Here is a 22,059-nt window from a genome sequence, read left to right as displayed (position 1 = left end):
CATGAAAACATCGGACGCTTTTTTCACAGTATAAATACACAGTACATAGTATAAATACACAGCACACAGTTTAAATACACAGTAAACAGTATGAATACAGTATGAATACACAGCACACAGTATAAATACGTCATTTGACGCGTGGGCGGGACTAGGATGCAAGGAAAGGATGCAAGTGAGGGAAACGTGGATACAATTTAAGTGAAATGAGAAGCACCCCCAGGTGAATGTAGTCAAAAGCTTCATAAGACTAAACACACCAAATAACTCTCTAAGTTCAGAGTTAAAACTGCGTCTCTGGTTTTATCTCTTTAGCCACGTCGGTTCGGTTCTTTGACAAAAACTCTTCCATCATCCCGCTTCTTCCATCGTAGTCGGAGAAAATCAGTCCCATTTGTGTCGCTCAGCCTCTGATGGATCTGAGGAACAGAAGGGAAAAAATTAGCACATCAAATCTTCCATTAGCATTAATAAATAACTCTGTCAGACAGCACATAGACTCACCTGCTTCAACATGTCATCGAGCACTGCAGGATCATTTAGATCCAGCCCTGAGTCCCGTGAGCTCATCGTCACTTTAATGATCCTCACAACTGGACCTGATACAAAGAGACAAACAAACACGGACACAATTCATTTTATTTGTCACGACAACCAAGGCCGAGAACTACTTTATTAACTATTAGTTTGAGGGAAGCACAGCTTGGATGTTATCAGGTGTAACGTTAGCAGCTCTGCTCTGCTCTTTATTGGATTTAGGAAATTGATGTCTTGAACCCCTTTCACAAACAAAACAACATAACTAGAAGAAATTCATCAGCCTTGTTTGCTCCAATTTTTGCCAGGTCTTAACCCCAGCCAAACACGTTACCTGAGATAGTTTTACAGTATGTTTGCCAACACATCCGTTCGTCACCATCCTCAAAGGTTTTTCTTTGACAATCACAAAAAGGTGAGGAGGCTTTTTACCTGGGACGTGTTATTATGGATCCCACTGGACTTCTTGTAAGAATTAGCTATCTAGAGTGCCATTTCCTAACTGTATGTTCAAGTTCATGTTGGTGGCTGTCTGGTGTTAATGGGCTGTGTTCGTGAGCTGTAGTTTCCCTGGTAAACACACCAACCACTTTGGCTGTCTCAGCTGCAGTGTCTCTTGCAGCGCAGAGTTTTCCGGAGGATGACCAACCCAAAGATGAGCAGCAGAGGACCGGGAGAGGCCAAAGAGGTCGGTGTGTTTAACCAGCGACTCCAGCTCATAAACTGCAGTCTCAGAACTGCAAGAAGAACAGAAACAACCAGAGCTACTGTGTGAGTTAACAGTTTGAGTCGAGCGACGAGAACTCAACCAACATAGTCAACCAATCACAGGCAGAGCAAGGCGGGTCTTACAAGAAGTCCAATGGGATCCAACAAAACGTGCCTGGGACATGTAGCTTTAGCTTCTGTGTTTTAGCACGAATAAACACATACAGCCATCAATATAAAGGACTCTTTAACAGGATTTGTATTTTCAGATGTCACTTTCAGCAAACTTGCTAGTTAGCTAGCTAATTAAAAGAGCGAACGCGAGCTTATTTAGCTGGCTAAAGTTGTCACTTCAGTTGCCAAAATGAAAAGTCGCTGGCTCACAATGAGAAACGTCCTTCAACAATCAAGAAACCATAAAATAAAAATGAATTATGTGAAGTGCATGTGTGCAACAAAGGAATGGAAAGCTTTACAGACAGAGTAGGAAATAAGTCGGGCAGGGGCTTCAGTAAATGCTAATTTGGATTTAATTCAGACTTCATATCAGACTATTAGCTGTAAGAACAATAAATGAAATGAAAAACTTTACTCACAGTTACAGAGGAAAGGATGACGTTCTTCACAGTCGCGTTCTTGCCATCTACCGGAGTCAGTTTTTGTCAAAGCAGCACATCCGTTGGCAATATTAGATGGAAATGGACTGCTTAACTTCCAATATCTGAACGAAGAGTAAGTCTGGTCTGACCAAATCCAGGAGTCCTGAAAGAGGCCAACCCACGCCCATTTACCGTCGGTCACTTCTTTAATCATCTGATTCTCCTCCTCGTTCCTCACGCTGGCCAGGTCTGTGTAATGAGCCCTGCAATAATCTCGAGCAGCAGGCCACCTCATCACTTTGGTGCAGAGAACATACTGTTCACGGCCCTGTTTCTTTCCTGAAAAAACAAAACAAAACAACCAATGAATAAATCACAGTTGAAGATTTTGTAGTGTTGCTGCAGCGATGAATGACTCTCACCATCAAAGCAAACTGAAAATGCACCTGTCCCACAGTTATTTGAATACAGTTCACCCTGTAGGTAAAGTCCACAGTTGGCTTGTTCATTGCTGGCCCAGATCAAATAGTCTCTTTCTCCCTCCTTGTACAATTCTTTGTTTGCCAGAGACCAGTGCCACTTCTCAGTCTCCCCTCTCTGAAGTCCAATCCAAACGGCATCGTCATATTTGCCCTCGACAGCCTGCAGTCCTGTTTCCATCTCCTCCATGTCGTCGACGGTGGCCAGGTCAAAACATTTCTCTCTGCAGTAGCTCTGTGCCTCATACCAGGTTTGTGGTGTGTTTACTAAAAAGTATTGATGCTGGCGCACACATGAGGACGGACAACTCAACCCTGTCGAGGAAAATTTGAATTATTGAGAGACAGTAAACAGAAAAATGTTTAGCAGCATTTCAGCACCGAAAAAAGTGTTTCTGAGACCTTGTCATCCGGTTTATTTAAAGGGGCACTATGGAGTATTTTTTGTGTATCTTTAGATTTAAAGATGGTTGTTTATTTTTATAATAATGAAAACATTGCAACCATAATAAAGGTTATTACTGACTCCAGTGTTCAGTGTTACTTCACTTTGAAGGTGTGGCTTTATGTTTAGACCAACAGGAGCAATTTCAGCTTCTAATTACTGTGAGAAAGTTGATGGAACAAAGTCACATAAACCAAATATTTAAATTAAATTGTGTTACAGTTGAATTAGGAAATTATCAGCTTTGGAACTAGTTTTTTATTTTTTGTTACAGTGTGGAATTAAACCATTAAATTGATCTGAACAGTCCATTTTAGTCCACTGAACATTAAAATATTTGAGTTGATATGAAACTGCAAATATTATTAACCTGAAACACCTAAAAGTGCACTCGACCTAAAAAATATAAGAACATTCAACTTAAATATATATAGTCTTAAATAAATATATAAATAAAATAAAATGAAGTGAACTCAACATAACATTCCAGTGAGTGATAAAACACAAGGGAGGAAATAAACGGCTTTTTACAAACATATTCTGTCTTGAGAGGATGTCAGTCATTTGTTCAGTCAGTCTGATGAGGAAGATGTGAATCAGCTGTGAGATATAATGGAGGCTAATGTGATTAACTTGAATAACACTGACCTGAAAGTAGGAGAATTAGATTCATGGTCCAGCCCATCGCTGTAATAAAGATCAGGGAGAAATGTTAACAAGAAGGACGACCTGCTCCTTTATTCTGCAACAATAGTCCTTAACATTAAACACTTTAAATTAATTTCCGTCAGTTAAATGTCTGTAAGCTGCTCTATACATTAAAGATGCACACGTCACAAAGCTTAAAGGGACAGTTCACCCCCAAATTTGGAAGTTATATTGTTCATCTTACATGTAACCTGTTGAGTTTTGGACACATCGGCCGCAAAGATGTCTCCCTTCTCTCGAGTATAACGGCACAAAAAAATATATTTGAAAAACTCATCAGCAATCTCTTTGTCCAGAAACGACGACTGAAGAGATGACAGCAAAAATGTATTTTTGATTTTAGGGTGAACTCTCCCTTTAAGCTTTGTCAACAACACACAAAAACATGTTTTATACATGTTTAAGTCAGGAATAAAAAAATAAGCTTAATGAGCAGTAAACAGCCTCCAACTCTCAACTTTTTTGGAAGACATCTTAAGAAAGTGCAAACAGATGAATTTATCTGATATTATGTACATAATTATAGAGAGAGAATGTAGAAACGGACTTACCGAATGTTCGGTGGATCCTGATCTGTCTGAGATAATGACTTTTGCTGTCACTCGTCATATCCTATTAAACTTATTCAAATCATTTTGGAAAAACAGATTTGTTTATTCCTTCAGCTGAATCCAAATGACTCAAGATGTTTGGCTCATTCTCATCACTTTATAGTGACAGTAATATGGTAACATGGTAAAGAAACACTTTATTCTGAGAGGTGGACACTTGGTCAACACGTTAAATTGAGTAGGTGATGTTTGGTGAGTCTTCATCTGTCCGTGAAAACTGTCCCTCGTGAAGAAGAAGAGAAAGAAAAGGTTTGGTCAGGTTGTATCTTTCTTCCCGTTTTCCTTTAAAATCAAAACCTTTGTTCTTCCTTTAGATTTCTTTCTTTCCTGTCGTTGTCATTTTGCTTTCCCGCCACACTCCTCCCTTCATCGTATTACCGTTAGAATAATAACAGTTTATTCAGTCTCTCAGTAACTGATCACAGGGCGTCGTTTTGTTTGTAGCTTTGAAATTAATCCTTTCTTTAATCAGAGAAGGTTTGATGTGTGTGCGTGTGTGTGTGTGTGTGTGTGTGTGTGTGTGTGTGTGTGTGTGTGTGTGTGTGTGTGTGTATTCAAATGTTTCGTCTTCAGCATGTAAGAGACACACAGACTTTGGATAAAGACAAATGCAAACTCTATCCTGATTTGAGAGGTAAATTACTGATAATAGTTTACACTTAATCCTGCTCTTCTTCTTACTGCAACTATGGACTGTTGATGCTGAGACACAGAAACACAAGATTAAGAACTAACTTTTCATTTTTAAACTGCACTGGAAGACATTTTCACTCAAGGGTCAATAAAGGGGCCCACAGCCTTTGGGGCCCCCTATTTTAGAGGCCTGATCTGGTCCTGGAGATGTTGACGCGGCACTGTGGACATTTTGATTCTGTAGTTAACAGTCAGGTGTTGTCTTACTGGATTTCTTTATATTGTTAGTAGCTTGTAATAGTCAATATGTACATCAAACAAAATAATGAAGTGCATCTGGAGCTGTAAGGAGCATCGTTCCCTCTGATTCATAGATGTTAGTGTGCACTTGACAGGAAGGAGTAAAAAGTTGTTGTGTGTCGCTGCAGCTCTCACTGACCGTGTTAATCGAGAGGTCATATCAGGAAGCTGAACCACCCGTGAAGAGCAGCCGACCACCAGCTGTTTTGTCTCATGAACCTCCTTTTGTGTCCTCCTTCAGTTTGCAGCTGATCGTACAGATTTTGATGACGTGCCCACACCCAGTTGATCTGAATCTCATAGTTAAAAATAAAACGAAGTCAAGTCTAATATTTATAATTGCCCACATTGCATCAGTGGGCTTTACAATCTGCACTGAACGACATCCTCTGTCCCTCGTCCCTCGACTGGAGTCAGGAAAAACTCCCCCAAAGAGCCACAGAGAAGGGCTTCCTCTCCCAGGACGGACGCACATGCAATAGATGTCGCGTGTACTGAACAGACCAACAAGTATAAAGAAGAAATATATGTGAAGAATGTGGAAGCAGAAGGACAATCATCAGGGACTAAGTCTGTTGATACACTCCGGTCCAGCAGGTGGCAGCGGTGTTCATGTGACTCTCTTTTATTTCCCGTCTGTAGCTTTAAACACCTCACAGAAGGCTGCAGTAGAGAACACTTCCTGTTATCTGGCCACTGAGACGCATTTGACATGAAGCTGAAGGTAAAATAAAGCAAATACACTCTGTTGTAAGTGATTTAGCATCAGTGAAACAGTTCCTGTTACACACTGCTCACAATACACTCTCAGTGTGTGTGTGTTATTTTGGCTCAAAGTGTTGCGTTGTTGCTGTCTGGATGCTCATGTGTGAATTGAATGTATCCTCACTGTTGTGGAAAGTATTCAGATCCTTCTCAACCTACTCAAGTAAAAGTACCATAATGACAATACTTCAATACAAGAATAAGTCCTATATCCAAGTAAAAGTATGTAAGTATTATCAGAAAATGTACTTAAAGTATCTAAAGTAAAAGTACTCTTTGTGATGATGCATTTTCCATCCAAGATTATTCTCAACAAATAAAGAAACACTTACATTTTACATTTTCTTAAATGTAGTAAAGTAAAAACTATAAAGTTAAAAAACGTAGTTTACAAACACACTGTGCTTCCTCTTTTCTGTGGTTCAGCTCTGACCGGAGATGAAGCAGGAGTACCAGGATCTCGTCCTGCAGGCATGCGGAGCTTCATCTCTGCGTGTCGGTGCAAAGATCCAGACACTGTGGAGCGGTTACGGCGAGATCGTCAGGCTGCACCTGGAGGGCTGCGACCGGCCGTCCGTGGTCGTCAAACACGTCAAGTTCCCCGAGGAGGCCGAGCACCCAGGAGGCTGGAACACAGACCGCTCCCACACGCGTAAAGTCAGATCCTACCAGGTGGAGACACACTGGTACCAGAACTACTCCACCAATCAGAGCTGTCGGATCCCCGCCTGCATCGCTGCCTGTTCCCATGGAGACGAGATGCTGATCGTGCTGGAGGATCTGGACGTGGTCGGTTATGATCAGAGAAGGTGAGAACACAGAACGTTCTGTATGAAATCTGACTCTTTTGGATTGTAGGTCGCGTCGTCAGCTAACCCAAACTCAACGTTCTTTTCAAGTTTCATGCTGGTTAAATCACTTTGGTTGTTTTTGCTTGTAGGACCAGTGTGAAGGACAGAGAAATAAAGGCTTGCCTCAGCTGGCTTGCCCACTTCCATGCCCTCTTCCTGGACGTGGCACCAGAGGGCCTGTGGCCTGTCGGTACCTACTGGCACCTGGAGACCCGGCCAGATGAGCTGGAGGCCATGGACGACGCCGCTCTCAAAGCAGCAGCCGCAGACATTGACAGGATACTCAACGAATGTCGATTCAAGACCATCGTTCACGGAGACGCCAAGTTGGCCAACTTCTGTTTCTCCCCGAGCGGACAGGATGTAGCAGCTGTGGACTTCCAGTATGTCGGTGGAGGCTGTGGGATGAAAGATGTTGTGTATTTTCTAGGAAGCTGCATGGAGGAGAAGCAGTGTGAGAGGAGGGTGCCAGGCCTGCTGGACTTTTATTTCACAGAGCTAAAGGTAGCAGTGAAAAAAGACGTGGACTTTGCTGCCTTAGAGAAAGAGTGGAGGGAGATGTTTGCATTCGCCTGGACGGACTTTCATCGTTTTCTGCTGGGATGGATGCCGGGTCACTGGAAGATCAACCGCTACAGTCAACAGCTGACCAAAGAGGTTCTGCGCAAACTGAAACAGTAACAGAACCAAAAATGTAATTTCAGACAACCAGAGAACTGAGCGAGAGGGTTGGAGTCTGATAAAACCGTCACTGAATCAATAAAAGTTGATGAAAAATCCTCTGGCTTTTTCTTTCCTGTTCTGCAGCTCTTTGAAGTGAATAAAAACATTAAAACATCTTTTTAATTTTGTAGATTAAAGCGTATACATATAAAAAAGGACCTATAGATACAGATAGGATCCGATAACTGTAACTTTAAAAAATTGTGATCTTATAAATACAGAATGTGTCACAATTTTTTCATAACAGTCAAAATAATTTGATTTGAAAAAGTGACAATATACAAACAGAAAGTGTCAAAAATGTTCATATCTGTATAAGAAAACAGAAAAAAGTGACCCTCACAGATATAGAGACATAATCATTGTCCCTCCATTTAATTACTACAGTTACAACAGTAATATAGTTGTCCTGTTTAATTATAAATATAAATATAAATACAGAAAGGTGTATTTGGTGGCTGGGTCCGCCAAATACAGTATGAACAGTATGAAACTGTGTTGTCCTTTAAGGTCAGTTTGTTTATTCAGTCATGATAAGATAACTCTTTATTGATCCCCTGAGGGGAAATTCAAATGTTGCAGCAGCACAAAGACAACGCAGCAAGTAGAACTAGTAAGCATAAATATGAATTGAAATAGGATAGATGAAGATAAATATACAGAAAAAATAAAAATAGGAGGTAACTACAATTGTTAAAACTGCAAAAACAAAGACACTGTTGTTTAGTTTGTTTAGGCATAAAGAAATCAGTCAATTAAGATCTTTCGCTTCTGATTAAAATGTATTTTGGGTACTTGAGAGGTTGTCAAAGCCTATTTTCCCATATACATTATCTGCTGAGGAGGCATTTGTTGATTATTTATAAATAAATATATTCTTTATGTTTTCATGTGTGTTGAGGCTGGTTTGTAAGCATTTCAGTGCCACAATGTAAACTGGAAAAACACGTTTGCAGTGTCTGTCAGAAAGTGCTGATATTCCTGCTGGGTCACAAAATCTGACGGTCACAGAATCTGGTGCAACACCTGTTCACCAAGTTCACACCTCGCAACCAGAAACTCCAGAAAAACTAGCTTAAAACAAACTAGCATCACTGTTCCGGGTGTCATTAACTGTAGTTGCATATTGTCGTTGACAGATGAAACCTCTCCATCTCCTTGTCTCGCTGCTGAAACACCCTCCGGACCGCTTTATCTGTTTCCCCCCGATCAGCTGTTGTGAGGAGGAGGAGGAGGATGATGACGTCGCTTCCGGTCTCACCCGACATTACAACAACAAGGCGGACGAGCCGAGCTGGACTGAGCCGAGCTGAGCTGAGCTGGGGCGAAGAGACGACGGTACCGCCGGAGGAAACAGGTACGAGAAGAAACACCTCTGCCGCCTTTGTCTCACTTCGGGTCCACACGGTTAGACGCGTTCACGAGCTGTCATGGCGGAAACGGTTCGTCAGGCTGACCGAGTTTAAACCAGCGGCGCTAGCGTTAGCATCGAGCTAACTGTGTTACCCCTGGCTTCATGACCAGGGTCAGAACAAAACCGAGCTGCTCCGCATGACCTGCCTCATAAAGCTAGTTTAGTGAGTGTACGTGTTGGCCTGTGAACACGAGGGTCGTACTGGTGAACTGCACCTGTAGCTAAGTTAATTGTAAGTCACCTGGTTGAGCTCGACTCGTGATGATTTACAGCTCGTTAGTTGTTTTGACAGTTTACCGTGAAGATGACGCAACGTGGCAGGTGTCAGGAAGTGACAGGTCCAATCTGAGCTGCACACTTTCTCTTTTGTGTCTGGGTGTTTTTTTTTTTCTCTCCTTTTATTAAAACAAGCTAAATGTTCCTGGTGTTGTTCTTTATTCTGGGTTTGTCCTTTTTAAGTGAATCAACAAAACCCATTTAAAACACCAGAACCAACAACAGACTGATCCTCCTGAAGTCCAGTGTTTGTGAAGCTCATACCTGATACACAACACAGATCACTCAGGGATTTAAGTGTTTTATTTAAGGATGTTAATGTGAATGAAAACACAGATATATACTAGTATCAGTTTATATTGCGTCCAATATGGGCTGATATGAAAACTTTTTTTCGTTTTAGATTATAAAGTTTGTCGTTAAACTGTAAAATGTTCAGCCTACATTATAATATCTTTATCACAAATGTTTGAAAACCATATTTGAGGGATCGCTGCAAAAAATGTGTTGGTATCAAAATATTCTTCTCCCTAATATCGCCATCGGCATCGGCGCTAAAAAGCCCCAGACCGGTTGGAGAAGTTGATAAGTATCGAGAGACGGACTGGTTTCAGTCTGTTATGTCAATAATATCATGTCACGGTCCTTATGAAACTTCTCTCAGCACATACTGTAACTTAAAGAGGCAAAACTCAGCCGAGAGCCAAATTAATCGCCTGTAATTGTAACGTTAGTGTACAACCCATTCAAGTTCACAGTTCGTTCCCAGTTTAGCAGGTACACCTAAAAAGAGCTGCAACTAACCATGATTTTCATTGTCGACAAATATATTTTCTTTTTTCAATTAATCGATTAGTTATTTGGTCTATAAAATATTGAACATTGTCGACCAGTGTTTCCCAAAGCCCAGGACGACGTCCCCAAATGTCTTGTTTGTCCACAGACTCAAAGATATTCAGTTTACTGTTAAAGAGGAGGAAAGAAACCAGATAATATTCACATTTAAGAAGCTGGAATCATTATAAAACAAAATATTATAAACACTTCTCTTCTTCCACATCGTATCATAATATCTCAGTATAACAATTCAACAGCACCACAAACTGCGGCCTCTAAAGACACACGAGGCCACTGAGTGCACAGTTATTTATCATTTCAGCTATAAATACTGCAGCTGTCCTAAGTGACATTTTAATCACATTGGTATAATATATGAATAAAAGCCGGTATAATATGATTTAATTGGATGATCCAGCATATTCAGAACTTCTGTCTTTTCACCAGAAATCCTACCACAGAAGAAGTCCTATCAGCATCGTTGGAGTCCACGACTTCCCCCACAGATGAGGCTGATGTTGTAGAGGGGGACCTTCATGCCCCCCCACTCAGAGCAGGGACTGGTTCAGGTGTGTTGCTGAGTCCAGGATGGAGAGGATTTGAGGACACGCTCTCCTCAGGTGACTCCTGAGTTGTGACACTTAGCTCTCCTGAGCTCCGATTCTTCAGAGCCCAACCTGCTAGTAATATGAGCCATGGACTCTGGGGCACTTGATAGTCCTGTAACCCTGGTCATTAAGGCCCCCAATCAGAAGTATGAAGACCAGACCATCAACTGCTTCCTCAACTGGACCGTGGAGAGGCTGAAGAGTCACATCTCCAACGTGTACCCCAGCAAGCCGGTGAGTAGCTCTCACGTTTGGTGGTTTTCTTGTTTTTGGTAACGTTGTGGCTATAACTGGCATCTGGCTGGATTTAAAACCTCACCATGAGGTCCACTCTATAGCTTTCATGCTTTAGCTCATATCACACGATGTTCATGAGCACAGGGAGCCTCTCATTCACGTTGGTTTAAAAGCTGCTGGGGTTAAAAGTTCACTCTTGACCTTGAGAACCGTTGAAACATTTGTTGATGTTTGAGGTTAATTTTAGCCCCGAGGCCCAGGTCTGCTCTCGGGGCCTTTTCAGTGTCAGTGACTGTTTATGTTGCAGTGTATATCTGAGGAAAAGGCCACAGGGAAAGTCTGAAATGTTATTAAAAGAGACAGTGTTTATATCTTTTATTTTCTGAGGCAAAAACACCCTTATCTGGTGACACTGTGGAGAGGACTTAGGCCAGCCAGTGACCTAAATCCACTCACCTGTTGCTGTTTGTGTTTAAATAAATAAATAAAGCACATTTACACTCTTCTACACTGTCTGAACCCTGTTTTGTGTCTTAGCTGTCTAAAGACCAGCGGCTGGTGTACTCAGGACGGCTCCTTCAAGACCACCTGCAGCTCAGAGATGTGCTCAGAAAGGTAAGAGCTGCTCCAGTGCTGTTTTTACTTTGTGTGTTTACGCACAAAACTGTCATGCATCGATTTGTTCGTGTGGCAACCAACCCATATAGATTTTTAGTTTTTTTAAATGTATATATTAAACTTTTCTTCATTTAGTAGGAAGCTTTATATACAGTTGTTATGCATCTTGTGAATTCTTTGCCGTTTTGCAGTCAGTGTCTATTAAGGGCGACTTGTGGGAAACAATACATGTGTGAATGATTTATAGCCTCGTGAAAGTTCCTTCTTTAGTCATCTATAGCTGCTCAAAATTAATTTGTCTGTATACATCTTCCTTTTTTATTTAATTCAGCTGCTTATGTTCAGCGCTGGTGTTTCTCATTAATGTAGATTAGAAGATGGTTTAACTCCAAAACAATCAAGAGCTTAAAATGTGAGTCATCCACAACACTTATCATTTATTGTGCGCACATAATGTTGATGAAGTTAGATATAATTTTAAGCTTATAATGGGTCTAACGGCACATTTTATTTTGCACTGCAGTAGTTGCAGTTGTCATTTATTTTATTTGTTAGCAAAAACACAGAAACGTAAAGAAAAACAAGTTGAAGCTAATGATTAGAGACAAGAAGAATAGCCTTTCTATCATTACATAATGAGCAACAACATATTTATGTTGTACATGTCTAAATGAAATAGGACTAATTAGGATGAGTGTGTGTTCAGGTTCAGGTTACTGTGTTTGTACCTGTCAGTGGATTTAAGAAGACAAGGCGTCCATGTTGACACATTTTACAGCACTGACAAACAAAACATGATCAGAGTACTCATGGCTCCACTGATCAGGACTGAAGAGAGAATAAACAGTAAGAAAACACTGAAATTAATTAATCAAATTATTTTTCAGCCTCGTTATCTTGTAGTTATTTACCAAATAACATCTTCACAAGACGTGTAAAGAATATTCTGTAGCTCTGCAACTAACGATTATTTTCATGATGGATTACTCTGCAAAGTATTTTCTTAATTCATTGTTTTTGCTGTAAAATGTTAGATAAAGGTAATAGTTAAAGAAAAGTCCCATTACAACTTCCCACAGTTCAATTTTATGTCTTTAAATATCTTTTTTCAAAACCATCCATCGTGATTATGAAGTTTAAAATTAAAAAAATATTATATAAATAATTAAAATAGTTCACCACAAATTTTTGACTAATTGTTGTACCTCTAAAAGAGTATTTTACATCAGATCTCCAGCCTCGTCTACCCTGATTGTCAAGGGTTTGTGTGTGTTTGGCAGGTTGTTAGTTAGTAGTTAGTCGTCCATTGTCTGACTTTTTTCAAGATTTGCCGAGTTGCTGTGTGTTTGACCACACGCAGCTTGTGCGCATGTCTGTGCGTGTGTTGTAAGGGAACTGAAACAGGCTGCCTGGGAAACAAAAGCTGATCTGATGTGATTTAACAACAAAGCCTCAGCATTGTGTTTGAATTCTGGCTGATTCCACACTAATCCTTCCTCTCTCTCTCTCTCTCTCTCTCTCTCTCTGTGTCTCTGTTTCTTGTTTTGTCTCTCTGCTCTGTTGCTGCCTTCACCTCCTCCTCTTCCTCCTCGTCCTCCTCCTCTTCTCTCTGTCTTCCTCCCACATCCTCGGCTCGTGCTGTGACCTCGTCGACCCGCAGCAGGATGAATACCACATGATGCATCTAGTGTGTGCCTCTCACAGCCCCCCAGCCTCGCCCATGCCTCGCAGCCCCTCCATGGCCAACTCTTCAGCTTCGGACTCCAGCGTGAGTAGACCGACACTCGGCTCTGATGACCTCCTCCTCCTCCTCCTCTGTGTGTGTGTGGTTTATTGTTAGGATACACAAAAGGCTGTCAACACACACTCAAGTTACACGTTTATGCTCAGTCATAGTGAAGAGCGAGGACTTCCACTCCAATGATTTACTGCTTTATATGTTGTGTAAACGGCTAAATCCTCAAGATGACACACCAGAGGCGAGGTGTGAGGTGTGCTAGGTAGAGCTCTGCACTCTTTTGGTCTCATTCCTACTGAAACTGCCTTTTGATATAAAGTTTATGATCATGGTATTGTGAGACACTTGTTGGTGTTCAGCCACTGAAACAACTGCACAGATATTAGCCAAAGGGATGGACCAATCAGACTGATATTCTGTAAGATTCTGACCTCATTAGGTTGATCAGGTATTGACCATGACATGACTGATCCACAGTAAATACAGTTACAGTTAACGTGAATATAAATTTAGTGTTTATGTCAGGGTCTCCCAAACTTTCCCCCTGGAGGGTCAAAATTTAAACTTGTTGTATTGTGTTATTAAGGTGCAAAATGTCGGGCCTACTTTCACTTTGGGAAAAAACATAAATGACAACAGAAGAATTTTCAATTTGTGCAAATGTGCCTTCAGCTCAAATTGCAGCAAAACCATGTTTGTTCGCCTCCACTTATGACTTCCCTTTGCCTCCTTCAGAAACAGTCGAACACACTTATAAAAGGAAGGACATTCTGTTTTCATTGTACTATTTATGCAAAAATGCTGATGAACGTGTTCACATGTCGTCACTCAGAGTTCAGACAGTGCCGGCACCGCCTCCTCTGCCAACACACCAAATCAGGACAGTCAGCCAGCCTCCTCCTCTTCTGTCCCAGGAAGTTATGACGGCCTGAGGTATCGCGGCGGCTTCCCCCCGTACGACCCTCAGGGCCCACCTGCCGTCCCTCAGTGGTAAGCAAGTCTCTGACACCACAGTATAACTGATGTACAACTCTTTTTCATGGATGTTTTAGTCCTACTGTCAACTGCAAAACCACAACATTTTTCCCGAGCAGAAACACAAAACTCAGCCTATGATTGAGAAAATCTTGTCGTATTTTAATTGTGAAAAATGAGTTCTCTGTGTTGTCGAACAATTGTTTTACCGAGAAGTCTTTAGTACAGACATCTCATTTGTTACACAAATGCTGCCCTCTTAAAATGTACATTAAATTACCATCTGAACCGTATAATGTAATGTAATCCAATAAATCAGTCCTGCAGTAAATCAGGCCTTTTAAGAAGCTTAAATCAGTTTTTGTTGAGACTGCGAGACAGTCGCTGATTCAACACTATTGTCTGTTTGTGGTTTATGTTGGATTGAATTACACTGAAAGCAGAAGTGTAGAATAAGTTTGCGGTTTGTGATCGTGATGTTGCAAACGCTCAAGCACAGCGACAAGATGATAAGAAAGATGTTACTAAAGCTTTAAGGATATTTCCAGTACAGTGAAAACTAAAAAGAGTTGTCCGCACTGTTAACACGTGTATAATAACGAACGTGACTTTCTTCCACAGGCCAGATGGAGCCCAGGTTCCTCTGCAAGGTGGCCTCCCCGCCAACATGCCCCCCCACCCCATGTACATGCCCATGCAGATGCTGTGGTGGCAGCAGATGTATGCACGTCACTACTACATGCAATAGTGAGTTGAAGAAATGTGTCAGTAGATCAGCTCTGATATACACTGTATTTGTTTACTTCATAATGAGACGTTAAAATCTATGAATCTTCTGTTCTTCTCTCATCAGTCAAGCAGCAGTAGCCGCCTCTCAGCCTCCCAGCGCCTCCCCTCCTCCCTCTCCCTCCCCCTCCTCACCCCATCAGCCCGCCCAGCCCAACGAAGCCGTGCAGCCCCCTCTGGGTCCCAACCCGGACCCCAACCCTTTACCAGAGAACCAGCCGGCCAACCCCAACATCCAGATGAACGCGCAGGGCGGCGCCGTGTTGAACGATGACGAGCTGAACCGCGATTGGCTGGACTGGCTGTACACGGTGTCTCGCGCCGGCGTCCTGCTCAGCATCGTGTACTTCTACTCCTCCTTCAGCCGCTTCGTCATGGTGGTCGGCGCAATGTTGCTTGTCTACCTGTGAGTCAACGCTGCACAACACTGAAAAAACACGTCACGTGAAAAAGCTTTAAACCCAAGTCAGACTGAATGTTTATGTTTGTATTGTGTTTGTTTCCCAGGCATCAGGCCGGTTGGTTTCCCTTCAGGCCGGATCAGCAGAACCTTCAAGGAGGAGAAAGAGCCAGAGCTCCTCAGGAGGAAGCAGAGAGACACCAGGACATACAGGAAATTGTGAGTGGAAGAATGTGTCTCAGCCTCCTTAGCCTCCATTTTGTACTTAGCTCTCAGCGTGAGACCATCAGCACCATCCACCAAACCCCTCACACACCCCTTACTGTAGTGGACGCTGTTGACCAATCTATGGCAGGAAGGCCACGATAATTACAGTAATCACATAATTCAGGGTCATAGTTGCACGTGCTTGTGTCTGGAGGCAGGTGCAGAAAAATTCAGCAGTCCTTATTGTCTGTCTTGTTTTTCTTGAAGCCACACAGCAGCAATTAAATCCTACTTTTGTTTTTGTCTGCATCACGCTCGTCCACACAGATTCATACCTCACAGGGGATGTTTCAGAAGCATTATGCCGACCCGGTTTTGTTGACTCTTTTTGGGCCTTTTCATGGCTTTATTTGAAAGTACAGCTTGAAGAGCAGCAGCAAACGGGATGAGAGAGGGGGATGACATGCAGCAAACGGCCAAAGGTCAGATTCGAACTGTGTGCCGCTGCGGTGAGGACACAGCCTCTGTTCATGGGGTGCACGCTCTTTAAAATGAGCTATCAGGGTGCCTTGTTCAGATTTTGTTGATTTGGTCATTTTTTCTTGATTTTTGTGCTTCTACCACGTTTAAGTAGGCTGCGTTTTTAATTGTTTCTTGTTCGATTGACTGGTTTCCTGATGCTGTCCTTTCCTGCACGGCCCGAACCAGTCCGTGCAGTTTGACACGGCTGCCAACATAAATAGACGTACTGTGTATTTTAAGCAGAGCAGGGCGGAGAGCCGCTTCTGGGATGCTTTGGAAACACACTGCAGCGCGTCAGGTGGAATCACAAGCATTGTCTAGAATGGCCGTGATGATTGCCAGCGGCCACATCTCAGCCATAACGTAAAGTAACGTAACGTGCCTCATGGGATCAAGCAGTAAGACTTATAAGGTTGAAAAATGACCAGGTAAAATTAGTCTTCATGGAGACTTTGAGCTGCATCATGCTGAAAGAAACTGAAAATAAAGCTGAGACCTGAACACACATTTAATTTTCCCCATTTTCTAGCCCTCTGTTGTGTCTTCTTGTATGCCTCTGCCATTTAGTTTTGCAGCTGTGTTACAATCGGAGAATAGAAATTATTCAGATCTCTAAATTACTCGAGGAATCAATTTCAGCTCTAAAATTGAGCTGCACTTTTATTCATTTTTTAGATGAAGAAGAAAAACTAGAAAACACTAGAAAGATGTGCTTAAAAAGCCCCATGATGCAGAGTTACTGGTAATTAGTTGTGGAAAAAATACTTGGATTGTTCTTGGATCATTTGTTCTTTGAGACACGAGTGAAGTTTCCAAAAGATTTAATTTGAATTTTTGGAGAAAAAGCCCAAAGCATTTCATTCATTGACAAATGCAATGATCCGATTGTTTGTCTGACTATAGTCCTCATTATATTCTGTCTCTCTAACGATGACTGTCTGTGTCCCAGGAACGTCTGATGGATGAGGGGATAGAGGACGATGACAGTGGTGAGGAAGGAGGCGGAGGCCCTGAGGACCAGGCAGCCGCTGCTCTCCCTGAGCCCAACTTCCTCACCACCGCGTGGTCCTTCATCAGCACCTTCTTCACCTCGCTCATCCCCGAGGGACGACCCCAACCGGCCAACTAGACAGACCCCACCCCTCTGCCCTACCTCTCAAATACCCCCCCGTCCTCCTGCCAGCAGGTACACAAGTATCACCATTCCCAACTTCATCTTCACTGTCCTGAATACCCCCTTTACCCCCGGTACCACCCCGGCCAGTCGGCGACAAACCTCCTACAAGCTGCCAACAGACTGACTGATACTTAAAACAGGCTCCTCTGAAGTTTAAGAGCAGAAGCAGTGAGTTCTGCAGGCAGCAGGTGAACAAACTGACATTTAGAAAGTAAATATGACGCTGTGTTAACGGAGAAAACGCTTCAGCAGAGAAAGTTGGTTTTTTTTGTTTTTCTTTCATCGGTCGTGAATTCATTGAGACGTGTTGATGGTAAGAGACACCAGAGGGAGCTGTCTTCCATTTTAAACAGTGATGAGGTTCATAATGAGGGACGTGACACAGACCAAGAAAAAGAGAGAGTCTCCCTGAAACAACAGGGAGATGTTTGTCCTGAACAAACCATGAAAAACCACATCCCCAAAGACATTTTCATGTATGCACACGATGTGCATAATGACATTGCAGCTACTGAAGCACATTGTTTTCCCACTTTGTGTATTTGAACATTATCTATTTACACATGTAAGTATATGCATCTTTAATTCCTGAATATAAGCTTTTTTTGAATAAAAATCTTGCTGCGGTTCGACTCGTCTGCTGGTGTTTACTCCCTGTTGTCCTCTCTGACGCCCTGCAGGTGGCAGCAGTCACACACAGATGTTAAACTACTTTCAGGTTGAACTTCCTTGTGTAGGAGACTTGGATCTAAATGGTCTTGATTCAACAATAATTCATAATTCTTTAAGTTTAACATGTTTACAGTTTATTTCTGCTTTTAGATAAACCACAAATTATTTATATTTCCTTTTTCTTAGGTATTTTATGCACCATTTTATAATTTTCATATCGTTTCCAGTGCTCAGCAGTCAGTGAAATTGTGACTTTGTGATCACTTAAAATATATCATTGCATGTGATTATAATAACGCTAATAGTGAAGACAGTAATTTAAAAAACAAAGCAACAGAATGCTCCGGATAAGCCAACAAAGTCATAATTATTAGAGCAAATTATAAGAAAAAGGAAACAGAAGCAGATAAAAATAAATTAAGATAAAAGTAAAAAGTAAGAGATGATACTGACTGTAGCTTTATTAACTAATGTTATTATGTGTAATTATGTATTAGATGGCAGAGTGGCAAATGTGTATGAAACCGCACAATACAGTATATGAACAACTACACATCCATTATCTGTAGATGCAAACTCCACACAGAAAGGCCTCCGCTGAGAGTTGGACCCAGGACCTTCTTGCTGTGAGGTAAGAGTGCTAACCCCTGCTGCACCATGCTGCCTACACTATATACGACTGTGCAGTCTTAAAAACATTTCCTTCCTCGAGGCCTTTGTTGTTTCAGAATTTAGCAGCCTGGCTTTTGAGGATATCAGTCAGTCAGACCAGACTGAAACAGTCCAACAACTGATGTTTGGGTTGCCAGTTTTGTATCATTCATGGTCCCCAGAGAATGAATCCTGTTGACAGTCAGGTCCCTAACTAGTACAAATACTTGTGTTTATGTCCAAATACCTGCTTAACCAATGACGTTCCCATCAGCCACTGCCATTTTAACATTGAAAATGGTCAACATTAGCATGTTAGCACTGTCACTGAGATCATTTTAGCCAGCTGATGTCTGCATGTAGCACAAAGCACCACTGTGGCTAAGTTCAGCCTCACAGAGCTGCTAGGCATCGTGTGTAGACTCTTGGTGTTGTTGCAAATGATGGTAGATGCCTTGCTCAAGGGCAGCTCAGTTGTAGAGAGGGAGCAGGGCCGTATCTATAATATATATGTTACCTACAGCTGATTTGTCCCCCTCAAATGTGTTGACGTCTGTATGCATCTATACATTGAGGTGACCTTCAGCATAAGGCGTCACCGTGACGTACAGACTCTATGAAGTAGTTTTAAACCCAGGTTGTCCTTGAGTTTTAAAAGAACCTCAGTGGAAGTTTGTGTTTCATCCCTGTTGGACGTTAAAGTAAAACATTCTCCGGCTAACGTCGCTCTGACACTCTGCTCACAGATAGAGAGGTGAGCAGGGAAGCAGCTCAGACAGCGATGCACTTCAGAGAGTCCTCCAAAACCCCCTAATCAAATGACCATGGATTTTTGTGTAGTTGGTCGTACAAGGCCCAATTAATTATGCATGACAGCGGCTTGACGGCCATTTGATTTCGTTACGCGCGCCCCCTCCGAGCCGCCGATCCAATCAGGTTAGGACCCCCCTCCTCCTCCTCCTCCTCCTCTCTCTGCAGGTCTGGGTTTGACTCCCCTTATCGGAGGGGCGGATTTCTTTAAGAGGGTGTTTGGGGTCTTGTAGGACATTTCATCATCATAATAAGTCCCTCGTTGTTATTCAGCCCGGCTCCCTCCCCGTTTCCCTGCTATCAGGCCTCGTTGTCTTTGGAGAGGCAGCAGTTGGGCTGGACACATGCCACAGAGATACACTGAGTTTATTAAGTAAACACAGAGGAGATGGGGGTGAGAGATAGGGTGTGTGACACCAGATGGTGATGCTCTGTAGCACCTGCTTTCACTAAAAGTACCTCGACTGAGCATGTGCAGTAAAAGTTGCCGTTTAGACTAAAACCAGACCGATTTTTGCTCATCACAGATATATTGGATTTGATGTGTCAACCAGATAGTATCAAAAAAGCAGAACATAAACGCCAGAGACTTGTTTTAAGGTAATTAACTCAACAGACAAACTTAAAGACAACTAAAACTAAGGAGGGGATGAGGTGCAAGTGGAGAAACAGGTGAGGGGAATTAAAGGAAACAAGAGTCCAGCATAGCTCTGGTATACACTCCGGCATGTGTCAGAGGCAATATTATACAACATGTTAAGTGGATTTCCTGTGCTGTCTGACACTGAAAGGAAAAGTTGCATCTTTTGGCCCCGTGTAATCCTCAAACTGTCAAAAACACAGACCAGATATGATTAACATGATTATCTTGTGATTCAATTGATTCCCAAAAGTAGCTGCATCCACATCAAGTCCAGTACGGCTAATGCAGAACATCAGCTTTGAGCTCAAATGTGACATTTTGAGTCACAGTGCAGGAAGTTTGTAGCCGTACAGTGTCACTACTGAGTAAGATTTTAATAATCTATGATCGTAAACCTGTTGAGCTCATTTTAACCAGCGGAGGAAGGTGCTCTCAGATCTTACACTTAAATAAAAGTTGTAATAACACAAAAAAACAACTCCTTTACAATTAAAATGTATTAAAAATTATACTTAATGCTACTCTAGTCAAGATTTTTATGCTAACACGTAACAAGCGTTTTAGCATCTTTTAGCTAAATGTTTTGTTTTTTCACTGCTCTTATCTGCCATGTTTGCAGCAGTTGCAAAAGATAAAAACAATGAACCTACTGTGCACAACCTGCTCAGCACCAAACAGCAGACGGACAAAGTTAGCGATTAGCTGGTGAACACAGCGGAGCATTCAGCAGGTGAAGAGCCAGATATTTCCCTCAGGAGTTGGTGGAGACCAAAAACAGAGCTACAATTAGAGTCAGTGTTGGACTCTCATTCATCAGGTGGACGAAAACTCATCACTCAAGGTGACTGTTTGCTGTTAATAAACACGCATATATGTTGACGGTGTGTTTACAGCTCACTGCACCGCCCTCCAGTGGCCAAATTCAAGTTACAGCCGCTGTAAGTGACACATTTTTATTAAAGTAAGTGTTAAATAGCTCGATATTCCAACAGTTATCGCTGTTATAGAGGGTTGGTCAGTAACCCTTGTCTCTCCGTCCCCTGCTCAATACATTTTCTAGTATCCCTGCCCACTTTATCCAATCAGGACGGAGAACTGTTTGCTCCAATCTCTGTTGATTACCACTCAACGTGATGTAGAGAGGAAGGAGGGGACGCTTACAGCATCTTTAAGCATTAAAGTAAAAGTAGGCCTACTTCCTATGACAACAGTTCTCTTTCAGAGTGTTATAGTATATATATATATATATATATGACTGGATTATTTCTACTGGTGCATCAGCAGCAAAGCAGCATTTTAGTGTTTCAGCTTCTTGAGAGCTCAGATTTATTTCACTGTTCTTTACAGTTCACCATCTGCTGTTCCAGTTTTGTTATGACATGTTATCTTATGATACAAACCAGAAATGAAACAAAAACAACAAACCACAGAGTTCAAGATGGAGCACAGCACAAGCCAAGGTAAAAGAAAAAACTGTGCTTCTCACACAAATCAAGCTGAAACACCTGGAGCTGATCGCATTGACCTTGTTTAATTACATCTGCATCAGTTATCAGCTTGTTGATTGGAGGTGTAAATAACTACAGCTGTGAGATAAATGTGTCAGATTTCCTTCTAAACGTGTTGTGGGAGTCCCTCAATAACCTACAACACCATCTCAGGGTCCCACATCCACAAATCACTGCAGCAGCCTGAGTGTATTTTGTATTCCAGCCATTTGTGGTCAGGAAGAGAAATAAGTTGGAGCTCTGTCAGGAAGTCCTGTCGTCTCTTTTTTGTCCTCGGACAACTTTGCTTTCAAGGTGTATTTCCTCTAAAACGATTTCCCAACAGGTTTCACATTTCACCACAAACCCCTGTGTGTGTCTGCGTCCTTTGTCCTCCCTGAAGCACTTTGTGGCCCGTTTGTTAAAAGCGCTTTTATCGCTAAATTTGACTTGGCACGTCTTGTCAGGAGAGATTGCGGCTGATGAGTCTCTCGACCTGCAGATAAAACATCCATTAAGTGGTTTTGTCTGGGCCCATTCTGTGCTCTTACCCTATTAGCATATTGTTAGCCATTTGCGAGATGGTGCAGCAATGGATCCACGCTGTCGTTGTGCAGCCAGTCACCACGCCATAAAGAACCA

The 22,059-nt window shown here is 42.1% G+C and overlaps 2 protein-coding genes across 2 annotated transcripts; both read left to right on the top strand.

Annotated features, from left to right (window-relative positions):
* Positions 1–5,702: 5,702 nt before the first annotated feature.
* Positions 5,703–7,413, top strand: pkdc (protein kinase-like domain containing). Its single transcript, XM_084356821.1, has 3 exons — positions 5,703–5,744; positions 6,212–6,594; positions 6,726–7,413. The coding sequence occupies exons 2-3, from the start codon at positions 6,224–6,226 to the stop codon at positions 7,315–7,317; spliced, it is 963 nt and encodes a 320-aa protein (XP_084212947.1). The 5' UTR covers positions 5,703–5,744; positions 6,212–6,223; the 3' UTR covers positions 7,318–7,413.
* A 1,181-nt stretch (positions 7,414–8,594) lies between these two features.
* Positions 8,595–17,781, top strand: herpud2 (HERPUD family member 2). Its single transcript, XM_084357091.1, has 9 exons — positions 8,595–8,716; positions 10,334–10,728; positions 11,269–11,346; positions 13,010–13,117; positions 13,920–14,077; positions 14,684–14,809; positions 14,916–15,254; positions 15,356–15,467; positions 16,927–17,781. The coding sequence occupies exons 2-9, from the start codon at positions 10,582–10,584 to the stop codon at positions 17,104–17,106; spliced, it is 1,248 nt and encodes a 415-aa protein (XP_084213217.1). The 5' UTR covers positions 8,595–8,716; positions 10,334–10,581; the 3' UTR covers positions 17,107–17,781.
* The last annotated feature ends 4,278 nt before the right edge of the window (positions 17,782–22,059 follow it).

The sequence above is a fragment of the Pagrus pagrus genome (genome assembly GCF_965226575.1).
Source record: "Pagrus pagrus genome assembly, chromosome: 7".
NCBI classification, from domain to species: Eukaryota; Metazoa; Chordata; class Actinopteri; order Spariformes; family Sparidae; genus Pagrus; species Pagrus pagrus.
Note: the sequence above shows the minus strand (reverse complement) of the source record. Positions and strands in the feature narration are given on the sequence as shown.